General features: G+C 45.1%; 1 protein-coding gene across 1 annotated transcript in view; it reads left to right on the forward strand.

Moving 5' to 3' along the window:
- The window catches only part of MIB2 (MIB E3 ubiquitin protein ligase 2), a 44,671-nt gene that overhangs the window by 14,755 nt on the left and 16,218 nt on the right, over positions 1-13,698 (forward strand). Inside the window, exons 3-8 of the mRNA XM_084274509.1 lie at positions 465-492; positions 1,297-1,647; positions 2,125-2,296; positions 8,469-8,575; positions 10,827-11,021; positions 12,315-12,457. Of these exons, the coding sequence (XP_084130635.1) occupies positions 1,401-1,647; positions 2,125-2,296; positions 8,469-8,575; positions 10,827-11,021; positions 12,315-12,457 (864 nt within the window). The 5' untranslated portion in view covers positions 465-492; positions 1,297-1,400. The remainder of the gene's footprint in view (positions 1-464; positions 493-1,296; positions 1,648-2,124; positions 2,297-8,468; positions 8,576-10,826; positions 11,022-12,314; positions 12,458-13,698) is intronic.

The raw sequence follows: 13,698 nt of genomic DNA on the forward strand, positions 1-13,698 counted from the left end.
GAAGCCCAGCAATGCCCAAAGGTGAAAGGATGCAGCAGTAGGCTTTTTTTCAGAATTCCCAGCAGCAGCCCAAGCTGAATATTGTGAGCCACACTGCTCTGTCTTGTTCCAGCAAAGAAGTAAACCAGGCTTTGACAGTCTAGTTGATGTAATTCAGAGTTGGGGATGTGCAGTGTCCTCATGATATTCAGCTCATTTACCAATTGTCATGGCGACAGCTGGAAAGGCCACCCCAAGCTTGTATTGATCCCAGCACAATCAGCAGTGCTTATTGCAAGTAAGCAATAACCCTTCCCTGTTCCTGCTGTAGCCAGCATTGATAAATAGCAGCAAAGATTGACATTGCTCTGGCATTGGCACTTCTTTAAAACTGCCATTACTTTTGAAAAGCAGTGAAACATTTATATGCATCTTTAAAACTTTCTGTATCCCAAAATCAAAACTAAAACTAACTTTTTGGGCAGGTGAAACTCAACGCTGTGGTGTTATGTGGTAAGTTGCATATGAAAAGTCTTCTTCAAAAATTGGCTGTTACTGACTTTTTGAGTCAAAGATCGTGCTGCACGTGTTGGGGGTTTTTCCTGATCATTTCTTTCAACTCTGTTTTCTGTGCTTTTTGTTGCCATTGTGTCTCTTGTAGCTGTTGCACCTATTCCTCAGTTTGAAACTAAGACCTGATATTGGGGTTCTGTAAAGATGTCTTGTCTGGTTCTTCTCCCTTCTACCCAGTGCTCTGGAATAAATCTTTTTGGATATTATGCAAATGTTTCTGTACCTTGTAAGTCTGGCTAGTTTACGTATCCATCTTATCTGAGCTAAAGCTGTTGAGGATCCCGTTTGAAATGAAGTATGGATTTATCTACTCAGCAGGTCAGGCCTCTTCTCTAATCATTCTGGAGAAAAAAGTTACCTTCCCTTTTTTTTTAAATGATGTTGGAGTTAAATTTACATACGATACTATGAAGCAGAGGGGCTTCCAACTTGCTTGCTAGAGGCAGCTGTCATTTTTGAAACACCAGTTGGACTGTGACTGAGGTTAAAGCTGAGTAGAAGGCAGTCATGGTGTTGCACAGACTGTCTTATGATGGTGTTTACAGCACAGTGAGGTAAGAAATTCAAGTTGGGGTTTGAGATATTTTCATTTGAAAAGTTGAATCTAGAAAACCTACTGGCCCTCCTAATTCAGCATGAGTTTGTGCCCAAAGGGCATGAGCTTAACCAGCATCTGTTCTTGCGACGGAAGTTATTGCTGTGATGTGTTGAGTGGCATCACTTAATTGTATCTTATCTCATTAGGTGTGCTGAACATGTTGCTGACGATGCTGAATGCGTTGCTGCTGCTGCTGCCTGTCTCCAAGACTCCTTACGTGGAAGAATTGTAGGGGTTGCTGTGCAGATCCATGGACGCAGACCTCTATGCCAGCATGCAGGTTGGGATGCGGGTAGTTCGTGGAGTGGACTGGAAGTGGGGCAGCCAGGACAATGGTGAAGGGAACGTTGGGACCGTGGTTGAGATTGGTCGGACAGGCAGCCCAACCACTCCAGATAAGACTGTGGTGGTGCAGTGGGATCAAGGCAACAGAACCAATTACCGGACTGGATTCCAAGGGGCTTACGACCTTCTTCTGTATGATAACGCACAAATAGGTGAGTATAGCACAAACTCTAGTGCTGTAAACCCATCTCCTTTGGTGTATGTAACATCTGTCTCTCCTGCTAGCAGAAATGTGAAGCCTTTTCCAGCTGCCTGTGGACTGATGCTGAGAAGCACTGTGTGCTCAGCCAGGTCATGGCAATGGAATTCCTCTTTGCCTCTATGCAAAGGCTTTTTCTTTCCTCTTTCTTTTTTATCTGTGGGACTTAAGTTTTTCTGACTGTCATTCTGCTAGATTCTGGGGTGACTTTTAAGATGAGAGTCATTTAAGCCAGGAAATGGATACTTCAGGTTACACGTATTACTCGGTGTTATATTATTGCATCATCTCCAGTACATGCACAGCGTGTGCTGTGTGCAAGGTATGATTTCTCTCTTCCAAACATGCTGGTGTACTTCCAAGAGATGGGTCAGCCTGTTTCCTTGGGATTTTGTGTGGATCTTACATTGCTTTGCTTTCATTCTCCCAGGTGTCCGTCACCCTAACATCATCTGTGACTGTTGCAAGAAGCACGGCATACGGGGGATGCGGTGGAAGTGCAAAACGTGTTTCGACTACGACTTGTGCACACAGTGTTACATGAACAACAAGCACGATCTGTCTCACTCCTTCGAGCGCTACGAGACAGCACACTCGCAGCCGTAAGTGCCGCCCTAGGGGAAGCCCACTTAACTATGCTGAGATTTGTAGATTGCTATTCTGTAGCAGTGGGCTGCTGGAGGGCAGATCCTCTGAGGAGCGGCTGAGGGAGCTGGGGGTGTTCAGCCTGGAGAAGAGGAGGATGAGGGGAGCCCTTCTCCCCACCTCCCCTGCCCTGCCAGGAGGGTGCAGAGAGGTGGGCGATGGTCTCTGCAGCCAGGGGACAGGAGATGGGACAAGGGGCAATGGGCTCAAGCTGCCCCAGGGCAGGGTCAGCTACTTACACATGCTGACTGTAGCCATTGGCTTACCATCAGTGAGATCAGATGGAGAATGGTAGAAAGCAGCTGTATTAAGAGCTCTTGTCACATCAGTTGTCTCTTGAACCAAAGATCAAGAACTGTGGGGTTCAGTTCTTAGTCTGTTGTCAGAGACCATTGTCATGTGTCCCACCTTGCAACAGCTGGTCCTTTGGCAGAGGAAGCAAAGGCTTTAGGGCAGTTTCCTTGCACAGCAAACTGCTGTTGTCAGGCCCACCACATGGCACCTGTGCAATTAAACCTCAGCACTAATCCTGGATTTAAGAGGCCTTAAACCCAGACAGACACTGCAGAGGGCTCCCAGTAAGTTTTCTAAAGAGGCTTTGAAAACACCTTTACCTGAAGGCTATTTCAGGTCTTAAGTGACCTGGGTTTGAACTGCTGGGGGCAGGAAGTGCTGATATTTTGAGTATTTTGCCATTTGGACTACTGGTATCTGCCAGTTGCTGGTGGTTTTTATTGGTCTTGCTTGGTTTGAATTTTATGGCTGTTTTGGAGAGACTCTCATCCTTACTTTTAATGGATGGACAGCTCAGTTTCACTGCAGACCTGTTTTCACAATCTCCTATCTGTTTGCTAGATATCCCCTTAGTAATTGGAAGGTAAATCAGTGTCTGTGAGCGGGATAGCAAAGCAAAACTTACCTGAGTTGTGTTAGGGCTGGAATAGTCTGGCACACTGGTAAGTTCTGCAAATAACCAAGCCTGAGAACCTTTGCCTTGCACAAAGTGCTGGTGGTATTCCAGTGAGAAAGCAGCAGTGGCTTTTGGCATGCATCACCTTCTCAGGGGTGATGCGAGGTTGGGTTTCAGCAGGGGATGTGGGGTGTGTTTTACCCACGCTATTTTCTAGATTTCCTTCACCAATAAATCACAACTTCACAAATCTTCAAAACTCCTATTTTTTTCTGGAGAACAATGGAGCTGGAGGAGCCAGCAACCTACACAGGGAAGTGTTTTGTGTAATCAAGCATAAGAAATACAAATATTTTCTCATGTTGTAGTTTATGCTGTAGTCAAAGCAGAGATTGCAGATACCCTCAGCCATAATTATTAAACCAGTTCTGTCTAGTCTGGTTACCAGTTGGATTTCTGAATCTGATAAGTTACAGGAACAAGTGCATGCTGTCATTTAGGTGTGTATGTGCAGCACAGACCTGTTCAAGGCAGCTTGAGCCTTCCATCTGTGACTGCTTACGCTGTGAGCCTGAACTAACACAGCAGCTGAATGGCAACTGCTGGGGGTGTGATTACCAGGCCAGAAGGGGTTGCAGGTTTATTTACTGTAGTAACCTCTGTAACTTGTGTTATTTGTGCAATGCCAGTTTAAGCTGCTAGACTAGGAAGCTTTGGTGAGTGACATTTTGAATCAAATCTGGCTCTTTTGTGTGAGGATATTTCCTAACATCTTAAAAGGCTCATTAAGTATCAATTTATTAATGTGCATTTATTCATTTATTCTGTTGATAAATTGATATAACTTTACTTTTACACTCCCCTGCCATGATTTACCAGATAAACTACCTAGCTATACCTCCTTAAAAAAACAGGTACATTGCAGAACTTTAGAGCATATCCTCCCATTAGGGCTGCCCTTAATTAGTTTGGAACATTCTGTGTGGTTTGTGGAATAGGGATTAAATTTCAGTGGTGTATTTTATCTCTACATTTTCTGGAATTACATGATCAAACCTTAGGCAAGAGAAGCCTTCACTAGAACATCCTTAGCCTGTGTTTTGAACTAACATTTGTGCTTAAAGGATGGTAACAAGACCTTTCACTTTGTACGCTCGCCAGTGCTGCTGTATCATTCTCAGTACGATGCTCTGCTGTTACAGGCTGCGTGTAGACATCCCTGAGAGGACAGCTAAGATGACCTGCTGTCCACAGTGCAGTCTTAGGTGCATTTTAATTCACATGTAGTAGTCTTTGTCTCAAATCTTGCCCACTGTGGCTTTCCAAACTGAGTCTCATGGGAGTTAGCTTTGGAGGTTACGAGGCAGACAGCCCAGCTCAGACCCTGGGGTCTGAGTTACCAACAGGCAGCTGGTTTTGTGAAGAACTGTGCCTTGGCAAGGAAGGGAAGGATTGACAATAGAAATTCTTGGTTAAGTCAGTTCCTGAAATAGGTTTCTGTGATCCTGATCCCTCACTTAGTAGCATCCTTGTCTTAGTCTGGTTCATGCTTGAGCAATCGGCATCCGCCTGCCATCTGTCAGAATTTCCTTCCTTTATCCTTTGCTGGAAGTGTTTCAGTACAAGCTTTGCTAGGGAGGATTAGAGAATCTAGAATTTCTTGCATCGTTGAGGTCAGTTTTACCTGTGGTATCTGCAAGATCATGGTGTTGGCTTACTTGAGAGAGCTCACATGCCTACAAGGGGTGTGGGGCTGTACCACGAGCTGAGATTCTGCTTTACTGCTGTTTTTGAGGAGGTGGGATGATCTAATTAACACAATATTTACAGCCAGGCACTGCACAGGGCGACCATCCCTTCTGCTTTCCAGTCCTGCCCATTGTGCTGGCTTCTTTGGATAAGAGTTTTCCGGAGCAGAGAAGCCTCTGCCTTGCAGAACGTTAGCTGTGCTGGTGCAAAGGGGCCCCAACTGCTTCAGGGCCTCAGATTGCTACTGAAAATTAAAAGCAGCTCTGTTTAAACTTCTCAGAGTCGTTGCTTTTGGTCTTCCATCTCTGTAAGGCAGCGATGATGCTGCCTTTCTGTCTGAACCATAGCTCTCAGGGATGTGAAAGGCTACGTAAGCACCTCAGGGAAATTTGAGCACAGGCAGAATGTCAACCGGGGGTGGTTCCCAGCCACAGCTTCAGGATCTGCAGCGTGTGCTCCCCAGTGTTTTCTGGACTCTACAGTAATTTAATATCCTTGGAATTTGCAGGGCAGAAATGGCTGCAGACTTGGGCTCTCATAATTAAAATTGTTATTAAAGGCAATGTTGCAGTGATTAAATTTATCCCTAGGGTGTTTTTGCAACACACTAATAACTTTGGTTGTTATCTAGTATTTGGAGCAAACCTCATCGAGTTAGATTAAAACCCAAGATGTACTGGATCAGGACAGCTGGTTCTCACATCATTCTTCAGTGTTGCTGGTCAGCAGTGTGTGGTTCAAGACAAAATCACAGTTTTTGTGAGGCCAGGGAAATAAGGCAGTTGTGCTGGGTTCCCTCTGATGTGTAAGTAGAAGGGGAGATGAAGTTCCTTGTGCTTCTTTGTTCTTTAAAGAAGCTCAGCTCTCTGAACTGGTCAGCTTTGTTTGTCTGGTCTCTAACCACCGATTCCAGTGAAAGTGCTAGGTTAATGTGAGAGCTGTTTGGATGGGAAATGATGACGGCTCTTATGTGTTAATAGGAAGAGAAAAATTATGCTAGGAATGTAATGAATAGTGGTTATTTTCCTGGTTAAGCATCTTGGTGCTTTATTTCACTATCACTGAGAATTTTTGCGTTGAAACCCCTCCCTTGTTCGAGTAGGGCTTAGGGGAAGGAAGTGTATTTTTATCACTTTGTGTCAGGGTTTGACTAAGATATCTTTGATAATTTCTTAGAAAAACATTTGACAGAAATCAGTGAAAGCAGCATGTGTAGCCAGGCAGTTTCAGATGCAGTACACAAGTCCCTGCTGGTTGTTGAAGCCAGTCTGTAGTGCACAACACGGTGCTATAAAACAAATGCTGATCATCAGCATTTCTTTTTAGCTGAGCTTTTCCCTAGCTCCCTTTCATTAGCTTCTCTTTCATAACAACTGCCAGCCTTGCTGGGGTTTAAACCAGACAAAATCCCAACCATTCACAAAACAGCCTTCATCTTCCTCCTGTTGAGCTACAATCTGGATAACAAACCTTCAACGATTAGAAGAACACGCATGGGTAAATAATCTCTCCCTCTTTTTAAACACATAAGGTTGTAAAGCACAGGTGGGAGATCTGTTAACAAGTTAAGAAAGGTAAAAGACTTAGGCTTTTGATGGATAAGTAAATAGTAAGTTCAAGCATAAGCTTTTTATCCTTCTGAGTCTCCACCTTCTCTCTCTAGGTATTAGATGGAAAATAAACACAGCATTCTGAGGTCAGTCCTAGCCCTGGTCAGCTTCCCCTCCCCTTCCCCTGTGGAACAGCTGCTGAACTTCATTTTGCTCTGCCTGGTCTGGGAGCTGCCAAGAGCCTGTCAGGAGGAGGTGTGTCATCCTGGGTATGGGTTGTGGCATCTTTGCAGCCACCTAGGAAGTGGATCTACCCTGGGTGAACAACACAGACAGGTCCTTAAGGACTCTGGGGACTTCGTATCTCATGAGAACGCTTTCTGGTAGGGAGCAGAGACTAGGAACAGCACGCACAAAACCAGCAGAGAAGCTGCTGTAACATTATGGGAATTGGAAGCTGCTTTAACAGGACATCAGACCCCCTGTTTACCATCACGTAGGTATTCTTTTCCTCTTTGTTTCTGCAGGTGGATTCGTGTGTATGCCTGTGGTGTGGATTGCAGGGCAGACAGCGAGGTCTGTGTTATCCTGGAAACAGTCTCGCCACAGCACTGCTGGTCTAATCTGCTCTGCTTTTCACCAGGCAAGCTGGGCTGGGCAGTCTGCAGCTTAGGTTATGAAATGTGCTGAACTCCTTATGACTTTGAGCTAGGAGGCTGCCTGAGCCTTTAACGCTTTCATGCAGTGTACACCCTGGTAATGTCCACAAGTGCTGCCTTAAACTTAACCGAGGGCAGCTGAAAGTCAGCTTCACTCTCCCTCTGAAGTAGTGTCAGACTGTTTGAAGAAGTTACTAACTTTCTCCTTACCCCTTTCTCCCCCCAGCCTACTCAGAAACTCTGTTTTAAATATATATTTTATTGTATGAGGCTTACATTAATCAACTTGGGTGTTCTCCTTTGGGAAGTGTGTGGGTTTGAAGCGGCACAGCTGGCAGAGAAAAGTAACGTGCCCTCCTGCTGTGATGTTTAGGATCACTTGGTGATGGTTGTAGCTTGGTGATGATTGTAGCAGGGCTTCCCAGTGCTGTGTAGGGAATGGTGTGCAGTTGCTGAATCCAGATTTTGATTACTTTGGCTTGCAGATGTTGTACCTGATACTGTAGAATGCTGGTAAATGGTTATGTTAAAAAGTATTAACTTGTCTGCCCTCAGTGAGCTGCTGTGCCCTAATATAATTTGTGTATCTCATAAAGCACGTGGGGAATTTCTCTTCTTGGAGCTATTACAATTTAGTGTTGCCTTACACAGTCTCCTCAAGTTCTGAAACAAAGATGTGTTTCTTTTTTTTTCCCTTTATACCTAAGCACACTGTGTGTGTGAGTGAATCCTTTTGAATCTTAGTGCTTCTATACCTTCAACTTCCCAAGTCAGCGAGGTGGGTTCTGGTGTCTGTAACAACATGGGAGACCCCACCACAGCCCTGCTGCATTGTGTGGATGGGTTTGTCTCCATGGACTGGAAGTGTGCCTCTTTATTCCCAGATATCCCCATCCCACAGCTGAGAGAGACACAGAACTTTTTAAAGCTCACCACAGATCTCACAATTCTTGATGTTAGAAGATAAACCTGGGTCTTCATTAGCCTGGAGTATTATCCACCAGTTGTCTTTCTGCTATAAGTGGAACAGCACCCAAGTATTCTGCTCTTCCTGGGGAGATCAGCGTTTTGGATCAAAGACCCTGTTCAGCTGTTTTCATGTTTTCTCTCACTTCTTAAATGCTCTTCAGAACTCGAGCCATGTTTTTCTGTGTGTGTGGTACACTTGGTCCTCATAGGGCAGACCTCAGTTGGAACAGACCTTTATAAGTGTGAAAAGTACCAATAGATTAATTTGTTTTGTCTCCTTTTGTTTTTCCAGAGTCCTAGTGAGTCCTCGGCAAAATCTGACTCGTATCACCTTAAAAGGGACTTTCCAGGGGGCTAAAGTAGTCCGTGGCCCCGACTGGGAGTGGGGTAACCAGGATGGTAAGCTGCTTTTGAGATGACCTGTAAAGCCCTGGCCAATTCTTTCCTTTCTCTTCTTTTTCTTACTTCCTTTCCCAAATTGCTAGTTGAAAAGGCACGTGCTGTGCAGTACTGTCTGGGGGAGCTGTTCAGATGATGCAGGTTGCTGTGCTTTAGAGTATTGAATATTGTTTGTTATCTTGTATTTGTTTAGAAACATTTCTGTGACATGAACTGTATGCAGCCATTTGGGGGTGGGAGGGAAGTTTCACTGCTCCTGGTTCATAGATAGAAAAACTCATGGGAACCATCCTGAAAGATTTTGTATAGAAATAAAATAAAGACCCATCTTGTCCCAAAGCTTCTATTCACAGTGGGATAAGGTTTGTCTGACAAAGCATACAGTGCTGCTTTTTCCTTCGGAGTTCATTGGAATATCCTTGTTTAGACACTTCTAAGAATAGTGAGTAGAAATGATCTATAAGGAGTGTTTCCCATCACCATTAATGAAGAGCTGTTTGCTGCGGTGCTTGAAGAACACTTTCTGTATGAATTGTATCTTCAGGTTCAAAATGTGAAGGGACAAAAGAACCTTTTCCAGAGCTGATTGTGGGGTATAACTCCTGATAGCAATTTCTGTGTAGTGCTACAGGGTTAAGGAAACATTCCTCTCTGTTCCTCCTTGCACACCCTGTGATGTTTACAGCTTTTTCTTTTCCTTTCCCCCCTAATTATTAAGTCCAAGATTTCCAACATTGACTCCCACTGTTTATTGCAGCTCTGAGTTCAGTGGAGGACATGGATACTTGCAGGGTCTGAGAGCAAAAGAAGCTTATGCTCAGTACAGCTTATCCATCCTTTTGAGATCAGATCAGCATTTACATGTCTGAGTCTTGTGTTGCTCACAGCGATTGTGACCTGAAAGCAGTTACATGTGCAAGACAGGTGGGAAGAAATGTAAGGCTGGTCTGTAATGACCACTGCCTTGTCTTTGTGGGCTGACAATAAAGCCCACTGGTTTGTCTGCATGGTGTTTTTTACATAGATATATGCTTAGGGAGGACATTAACTCCTGTAAGCAGTTCAATTCCAAGGCTCTGCAGGCAATTAGAAGCTCACTGTCCACCCAGTGAGACAGACAGATGTTGCTGACCCTGTTTGGGAAAGCACTAGACCGGTGCTGAGACTTCCCCAAGTTCACCCAGTGATTTGGCAGCAGGGTGAGGTAGGGAGTATGCAAATTCTGCCTGCCTGCTGCTCCGTTCTGTGCTGATGGGCTGTTTCCTCTTGGCTGAGAGTGTCCCATGTGCCCAGCTGGATTTACCTTACCCTGGGCAACCTTGTGTAGCTCCAGGCTGGAGGTTGGTGGCCCTGCCTGTGGCAGGGGGTTGGAGCTCTGTGACCATTGGGGTCTCTTCTAACCCAGACCAGTCTGGGATTCTATGAATACATCCACCGGTTCTGGATCACGTCAGTCATTGTCCTCCTTGCTTGGGCCCCTGAAGAGAAGTACCAGAACAAACTTTCCTTGGTGTTCTTCCACCTCGCCGGTATTGGGAAGAGATTAAAGTTCTTGGGTGGATGTTACAGCACTGCTGTGTTTTTATCTTGCCACAACGTGGTGCCGTGACGCCGCGTGTCGCCACGCTGGGCAGTGTTTGTAGCCAGGAGGAGCAGCTGCTTCCACACACTGTTCAGCTGTTCCATCTCTGCATTCCCCAGGAAGTGGCTGGCTGGGGTTCAGGGAGTTTAACTCAGAGAGACACTCCATGGTCTCATGGTTTAATTTCCCTAATTAAAAGGGTACAGAGATTTCTTGTGCCTTCTGCAGATCCAGGTGAATCAGGCGGGCGGTGAGGAAGTTACATGAGTTGCCAAATAGTTTGTTGCTTGGGGTTTTTGTGGTGTGAGTTCCTTATTTCATATGTATGAAGAGCACTTAATCAGAGGGTGTGATTCAGGCAGCGGTATGCTGTTAGCGAGGCAGATCCATGTCCTTCTGTTCACTCTGTAAAACTGGCCTGTGGTAGGACCCCCAGAAATCCTTCCTGGTGGCAACCTCTGCCAGAATTTCATCTTCCCCAGCTATTGTCATCTGTCTCTGTGCTGAACAGTTGGAGAACTGACAGGTCTGTTCCTTGGGTTTTTTTACTTAGTTGAGATAAAACCATCATCATACCTCAGTGAAGTTCCCCTTGCCAGCTTAGTTACTGTATATTAGTCTCAGTTAAAATGCAAGCTTCACACTTCTCCCCCCTTCTCTTTTCATCAGGTGGTGAAGGTAAAACTGGACGTGTGGTTGATATCCGTGGCTGGGATGTAGAAACTGGGCGCAGTGTGGCCAGTGTCACGTGGTCTGACGGCACCACAAACGTCTACAGAGTTGGACACAAGGGAAAAGTAGACCTGAAGTGCACTGTGGAGGCATCTGGTGGCTTTTACTACAAGGAGCATCTCCCAAAATTAGGTGTGTAGAGACAAGTCTTCTCTTGAGAACTTCTGGTTGACACTGCCATTTCCTCACACTAAAGCTGCTTTGCTCAGAAGACAGGAAATTAGCAGGTGCTTTTCTAAAGTTCCATTACATGTGTACCATTCAAAAAACCCCATGTTCTGTGTGAGAACATGGGGTGCTTTATTTCATGGCTGTTAGTAAAGTAGCTTGGCCCTTCAGTGGTAATTCTGTGTAAGACCATCAGATGCCCACAGCTCTATTCCAAGAAGGGAATTTCTGCCAAGGCAACTTCTTGCTGCTGCAAGTGCATGAAGCTCCCCTAGGGGAGTGCCTGTGCCTGTCAGCACAGAATTCAACCCAGTGTCAGTTTCGTTGACCCTAAGTTTTGCATTCTTCAGGCAGGCAGTGGTCCAACTGGTGTTCACTGTGCTTTTAGAGAGCAAATATTATTGTTCTGTGTGACTAAAAAGTGTGTTGAAGGGGACTGTGACAAAAGGGAGATTTTTGAGAGTGGAGCTGCCAAATATTCACCCAGCAAGGAAATAAGAGAAAGTCATGGGAAAAGGCGATCTCTTTATTGGCAACTTGTTTCAATCCACCTTTCCTCTTCACTCTGGTGAAACTAAGGAAACTGATTGTGGTTTTGGACTTACAGCATTTTTTACTAAGGTGTAATTTTTATCACTTTTATTTTTTAATAAGGGACAGGAGCCATCTTTTGCCCCCCTGAAGGTAAACAGAAAGGTCTCTTCTTGAGTTTGCAGCAGCTGAATTGGTTCTTTCTCATTCTTTTCTCTCTCTGAGCAGCTTGGCAAGAGCAGAAGGGAAGGGTTGGATGGGGAGTTTATTTCCAGAAGGACATCCTAGCTGGAGGGCTAGGAGGGTAAAGCACTCCACAGAGCAAGCTATGTAGAAGAGAACTTATGTTGAGTGCTGTGTGGGTGTCTATTGAAGAATAGTTGAGGGTGACTGTGTTGCTAAGAACAGCTCCTGGTGCCTGACATGACGTGAGAGGCATCGTTCAGAGGCATTGCCCTCTGGGGAGGGACAAAATTGAGTCTTGATAGAACTACTTCACTTTTAACCTGTATCAGTATTCAGTTAGAGCTAAATCCTCTTGATCTCTCTGTGTACTGCTGCTCCATGGAGCATGTAGGGAATACCTCACAGGAGAAGGAGGGTTCTAGACCATTCTGGCCCAATTAAGACTATGTTAAATTGCAACCCTTGATGCAGAGTCACATGAGACACAAAGAGCACGACTGCATCCTGTGTGGATGTGAGCGGGGTTGTTCTTCTCTTTAGGAAAACCAGCTGAGCTGCAGAGGAAAGAAAGCACGGAGAGGCATCCATTCCAGCATGGGGACAAGGTGAAATGCCTGCTGGATGTTGACATCCTGCGGGAGATGCAGGAGGGCCACGGTGGCTGGAATCCGAAAATGGCTGAGGTATGCTGCTGCTTGCTCCTCTTCCCCCAGTAACATACCAGTCACCAGCTCAGACTACACACTTAGGCATTGGCTAGGAAGTTACCAGAACATCTTTGGGCAACATGTTACCTTCTCTATTTGTATTATCTTGACTGTATCACAAATTCTTTCGTGATAGGATGCTGGAGTCATTCTTATTTTCAGGCTCAGATGAACGTGTTGCCTTGTGGAGTCTTGTGTAATATCTGAGAGGGTACGGTGGGTCAGAAGGGTTGCTCAAAAGTCTTGGAAGCCAGTGCAAAAAACCTAATGGCTGGTTTGTTTGTTTTAAAATGAGCTGTGGATCTTTTCTTTGGAATTCTGGATCCATTCCCTGTTTGGCTTCTTTTGTACTGTGCATTACTACTAAAGAAAGTTATGTGTTTTGTCAACAGTGGGCTCTGTCCCTGACTGGGGCTAAAATTTCTTGGCCCATATGATGTCCTTGGAGCTTAGCCTGTTGTCTTGTCTTTAGTTTGAAGAGCTATCAGTGTGTTGTCACCTGTTGTCCAAAAACCCCTCAGACTGTAGAGGAAGTATAGGGTTAGAAATGACACCTGTTGCTGTAGTATAGCACCTCAGGGGGCCATTGTGGAAGTAAGTCCACAGGGAGTTGTGAACATTTAGTGTGGGCTCACATCCAGAGAAAATGGTAACAGCTAAGTGAATTGTGATCTAAATTTAAAACTCTGAGCTTTTTGTTTCTCTTAAAGTCAGTTTTCTTGGCTTTGAATCATATACAGGTATTGCCCAAAATAGGTTAAATTACCTCTTCATACTGCAGAAGGCAGCACTGCTGCTGTGTGGTTGATGTACTGCCAGACAAAACCACACTTTGATACTCACCATTCCAGTCTTAACACCTGTCTCTGAGCCTGTACCAGTCACTTGGGTACAGGTGGCTTTTTGGAGAGGGAAGGGAGCATCCAGCCATGGGTGACCCACACACTTGCTGCACTTGAGTCAGCAAACTGTGCAACCTGGAGGTCTGAGACTGAGGCAGCTCCCTGAACCCTGGGTTTATGAAGCAGTGCTATAAAATGTCACAGATGTTATGTATTACATACCCTAGCCTGCCCTGTCCTGTGGGTGAACACTGGTTTTGAAATCAGACTTGAAAATGTCAAGACAAACTATGCCACGTGAGGTTCAGTGCAGAAATCTATTAGCTGAGCATAAGGCAGGGAGGGTCTTACCCTCTTCTAGCATGAACTTTTAAG

Source organism: Gallinula chloropus (genome assembly GCF_964237585.1).
Source record: "Gallinula chloropus genome assembly, chromosome: 23".
In the NCBI taxonomy this organism is placed as follows: Eukaryota; Metazoa; Chordata; class Aves; order Gruiformes; family Rallidae; genus Gallinula; species Gallinula chloropus.